Source organism: Mandrillus leucophaeus, unplaced genomic scaffold, assembly GCF_000951045.1.
Source record: "Mandrillus leucophaeus isolate KB7577 unplaced genomic scaffold, Mleu.le_1.0 Scaffold53, whole genome shotgun sequence".
NCBI classification, from domain to species: Eukaryota; Metazoa; Chordata; class Mammalia; order Primates; family Cercopithecidae; genus Mandrillus; species Mandrillus leucophaeus.
This window is the reverse complement of record NW_012105697.1, coordinates 1,978,940-1,983,575: the sequence shown is the minus strand read 5'-3', so window position 1 is coordinate 1,983,575 and position 4,636 is coordinate 1,978,940. Positions and strand designations below refer to the sequence as shown.

At 45.2% G+C, this 4,636-nt stretch overlaps 1 protein-coding gene across 1 annotated transcript in view; it reads left to right on the top strand.

The window, feature by feature from the left end:
- The window catches only part of NLRP13 (NLR family, pyrin domain containing 13), a 34,074-nt gene extending 32,108 nt beyond the window's left edge, over window positions 1-1,966 (top strand). Inside the window, exon 8 of the mRNA XM_011997034.1 lies at window positions 1,792-1,966. Within this exon, the coding sequence (XP_011852424.1) occupies window positions 1,792-1,966 (175 nt within the window). The remainder of the gene's footprint in view (window positions 1-1,791) is intronic.
- Window positions 1,967-4,636: the final 2,670 nt, after the last annotated feature.

Sequence of the window (4,636 nt, the reverse complement as noted above, 5' to 3'; positions counted from 1 at the left end):
CTCGCTAATCCAAGAGCTCAGTGATGTTTTCCGAAAAGGTGTTCGTCAGGATTTGTTAGTATCAAATGAACCGACTCAAACTGTAAACCACCTCCAGCGTTGCTGGGGTTTACCAGCCACCTCAAACCTCTATTCAGAGATTGTTAAATCTACTCTATAGACACCACAAATAATTACTGGTTTAAACATAAACTAGACTTGTTCTCTCATAGGCCTGAAGGAGACATGAATAGGTTAATGGTATCTGCAGTGCCAAATTTAAGACAGTTTGGCATAAATGCATTCTGAACCAAGTTCGTCTTAAAAACAATCAGTTAATGAAGCAACTTACTGAACTATTTCCTTAAGAGAGAGACTCATTCTGACCTTTTTCTTTCTAAAAGAAGGGCTTTGTTTGTTTGTTTGTTTTTTTAAAGATGGGGTCTCTCACTCTCACCCAGGCTGGAGTGCAGTGGTGCGATCTCAGCTCAGTGCAACCTCTGCCTCCTGGGCTCAAGCAATCTTTTCACCTCAGCCTCCTGAGTAGCTGGGACAACAGGTGTACGTTACCACACTCGCCTATTTTTTTCTATTATAGAGATGAGGTTTCACCATGTTGCCCAGGCTGGTCTCAAACTCCTGAGCTCAAGTGGTCTGCCTGCCTCAGTCTCCCAAAGTGTTGAAATTACTGACATCAGCCATGGTGCCTGGCCAGCGTGTCATAGTTATTTATGAACTCAGGTGGAGATTCCTGATGCGTTAAACTGATCTAATGTACTTTCTCACTTTTGTCTTTGTGTTTCTAGTAGCTAGCCAACCATATGTTCAAATTTTGTATTGTTGAATTTAGAAATAAGATGGAAAAAAAAGTGGAAATCAGGAATAATAGTGCTATTTCAGTTCTTTCAGAGATCTAATAAACTCATATCCATTGTATACTAAAATGCTTTGTTTCACATTCTGCCAGGTTAAATTTTTGTTTCCTCCTCCATCAAATACAGTTTAAAATAGTATCTGCCTTTGATAGGATTGATGGATGGGTTAGATGAGTTACGTGTCAGTATTTAAAAGGTGCCCAGCATGGAATAAGTACTCCACTCTTTTTTTTGTGAGAGGGAGTCTCACTCTGTTGCCCAGGCTGGAGTGCAGTGGTGTAATCTCGGCTCACTGCAACTTCAGCCTCCTGGGCTCAAGCAATTCTCTGCCTCAGCCTCCCGAGCAGCTGGGATTGGATTACAGGCTCACACTACTACACCCAGCTAATTTTTGTATTTTTTTGTAGTAGAGACAGGGTTTCACCATCTTGTCCAGGCTGATGTTGAACTCCTGACCTTGTGATCCACCCACCTCGGCCTCCCAAAGTGCTGGGATTACAGGTGTGAGTCACCGCACCCAGCCCTTTTTTTTTTTTTTTAAAGACAGAATCTTGCTGTCACCAGGCTGAAGTGCAGCAGCGTGATCTCAGCTCACTGCAACCTCTGCCTCCTGGGTTCAAGCAATTCTCCTGCCTCAGCGTCCTGAGTAGCTGGAACTACAGATACATGCCAACACGCCTGGCTAATTTTTGTATTTTTAATAGAGAGGGGATTTCACCATGTTGGCCAGGATGGTCTCGATCTCTTGACCTCGTGATCCACCCACCTCAGCCTCCCAAAGTGCTGGGATTACAGGCATGAGCCACCGCGCAGGGGCAAATGCTCCACTCTTAAGCAGTCTGTTTTAGTAATAGTTTTTCTGTAGATGTGATATCTCTTTACTAACTTTCCAGTCTCAGAGGATTATCTGTTATGCTTTCTTCCCGCCCGCCCCTAGGTTGGCAAAATGCAATGTGACAACTGCTTGCTGCCAGCATCTCTCCTCGGTTCTCAGCAGCAGTAAGAGCCTGGTCAATCTGAATCTTCTAGGCAACGAATTGGATCATGATGGTGTCAAGATGCTATGTAAGGCTTTGAGAAAGTCGACATGCAGGCTGCAGAAACTCGGGTAATCCCCACTGACTTTTGCACGGGCAAGAACCTACAGGGACAAGGCTAGATTGACTAGGCTTCTAGAGCACGCGTCAGGTTTCCATTGCACTCGGCTTCCTCGGGGAAGAACCTATAGGGACAAGGCTAGATTGACTAGGCTTCTAGAGCACGCGTCAGGTTTCCATTGCAGTCACCTTCCTCGGGCAGTGCTGGCCAGTGGAACTTCCAGTAAGGGTGGGAGTGATCTTTCTCCGTGCTGTGCACCTGCCACGTAGCCACTAGCGGCATCTCATCATTGGGAACTTGAAACATGGTTAGTGTGACTGGGAACTGAATTAGTAGTTTTCTTTTTTTCTTTCTCCTTTTTTGAAATAGTGTCTCACTGTGTCACCCAGGCTAGAGTGCAGTGGTGTCATCTTGACTCACTGTAACCTCCACCTCCCGGATTTAAGCAATTTTCCTGCCTCATCCTCCCAAGTAGCTGGGGTTACACGTGCCTGACCCCATGACGAACTAATTTTTGTATTTTTGTAGAGACAGGGTTTTGCCTTGTTGGCCAGGCTGGTCTTGAACTCCTGACCTCAGGTGATCCACGTGCCTCGGCCTCCCAAAGTGCTGGGGTTACAGGTGTGAGTCACTGTGCCCAGACTGTTTTGTTTTTGTTTTTGTTTTTGAGATGGAGTCTCACTCTGTCACCCAGGCTGGAATGCAGTGATATGATCTCAGCTCACTACAACCTTCTCCTTCTGGTTTAAGCAATTCTCCTGCCTCAGCCTCCCCAGTAGCTGGGACTACAGGCGCATGCCATCACACTTGGCTAATTTATTGTTGTTGTTCTTGTATTTTTAGTAGACAGGGTTTCAGCATGTTGGCCAGGCTGGTCTCAAACTCCTGACCTCAGGTGATCCACCTGCCTTAGCCTCCCAAAGTGCTGGGATTATAGGTGTGAGCCATGGCTCCTGGCTAGCAGCCTGTTTTCTTTAACACAAATTTAAATGTTTAGTTTTATTAGGTTGGTGCAATGTAAATGAGGTGTTTGCTATTACTTTTAATGCAGTGGTTTTAAACTAATGGTTTTTGCCATCACTTTTAATGGCAAAAATGGCAATGACTTTTGCATCAACCTAATAATTAAATCTTAACAGCCACTTGGGGCTAAGATCATCGTACTGGATGGTGCAGTCCTGGAGAGTTTTGGGTATTTTGAGAGCCTGCTCGTTTTTATCATTCTTGTACCTACTCTACATTTCACTCCACAGCCATTAACTCATAGCTTCTCTTTCAATACCGACTCTGGGCCAAGCACCATGGCATGGTAGACAGACAAATGAACATGAGCCTTGTCCTCACAAGTCTTGAGTTCTCCTCCAGGAGATCACAGGTCTGAGACATAAAAGCAATCTCTGTTGTCACGAATGCTGTGAAAGAAACTCTGGGTTGAGATGAGACAGGAGGGTGACCAGAATAGCAAGGGGCTTGCCTGAGGTGGTGCCATTGATCCTGAGTCCCAAGGAGGCTGGAGGGAGGAGTCCCTACATCAGGAAGGGAACATGAGAGGTGACTAGAGATGAAGGGTGGAATGTACTACGGATGTTTCAGTAGCATGTGCAAAGGCCCTGAGGTTGCACCAAGCTTTATGTTGCCCCTTTGAAGCACTGAAAGAACAACATTTAATTAGAATACTCTCTACCCCATCCAATATTCTAAGGAAATCAGAAAAGTAAGCAGACTGGCTGCAGTTGCTCATGCCTGTAATCCCAGCACTTTGAGAGGCCAATGCAGGAGGATCACTTGAGGCCAGGAGTTCAAGACCAGTGTGGGCAACATAGGGAGATCCTGTCTCTACAAAAATTTAAAAAGTATTAGCTGTGGTCCCAGCAACTTGGGAGGCTGAGGTGGGAGGATTGCCTGAACCCAGGAGTTCAAGGCTGCAGTGAGCTATGATCATGCACTCCAGCCTGGGTAACAGAGCAAGACCCTGTCTCAAAACAAAAAAGTTGGGGGGCATGGAGAAAGGTAAGCAGTTAAGTTATTAGGTACATTTCAGCAGAAGTCATCTCAGATGCCAAGGAACCTTGCCTTCTTTGGAAGTGAGTGACAATCTGCACCTTTTAGATTTAAGATTTGATGTTGCCAACTTCACACTTCAGTGGTGCGTTTTAAAAAGGGTTCTGGGACAGTGACCATTAAAGATGAAGCTTCTCTGCTGTCTATCATGCATGTGTACAGAAGGGACTTCTGACTGGGTGCCCAGACCCTCACCACCTCTTGTAGAATGCTCAGATTTTATTTTTCAAAAATTGCTAGATGCAGATTAATGAGAAGTGCGTGGATTTATTCATACGCAGTGACAATGGCCTGAGTTACCCTGGCCTGCCCACGAGGTCCCTTGTGTCATCTGCACCATGGTTTTCTCATCCCCTGCCTTTGTGCTTGTGCCTTTTCTCTATGGAAAGGGGTTCCTGTGCCATCAGATCTTCTCCCTGACATCTGTGGATTAGGCTTGGGTGGTGGGAGGTCCCAATCAAAGGGTAAACAAAAGTTACCTTCATTTGTTAGTCTCTCTGTAGGGTGGTGCCAAAGTCATTGTGTTGTTTGCTGTTACTTTGAATGCAGTGGTTTTAAAGTCATGGTTTTTGCCATTGGTTTTAAACTAATGGTTTTTGCCATTACTTTTTTTTTTTTTTTTT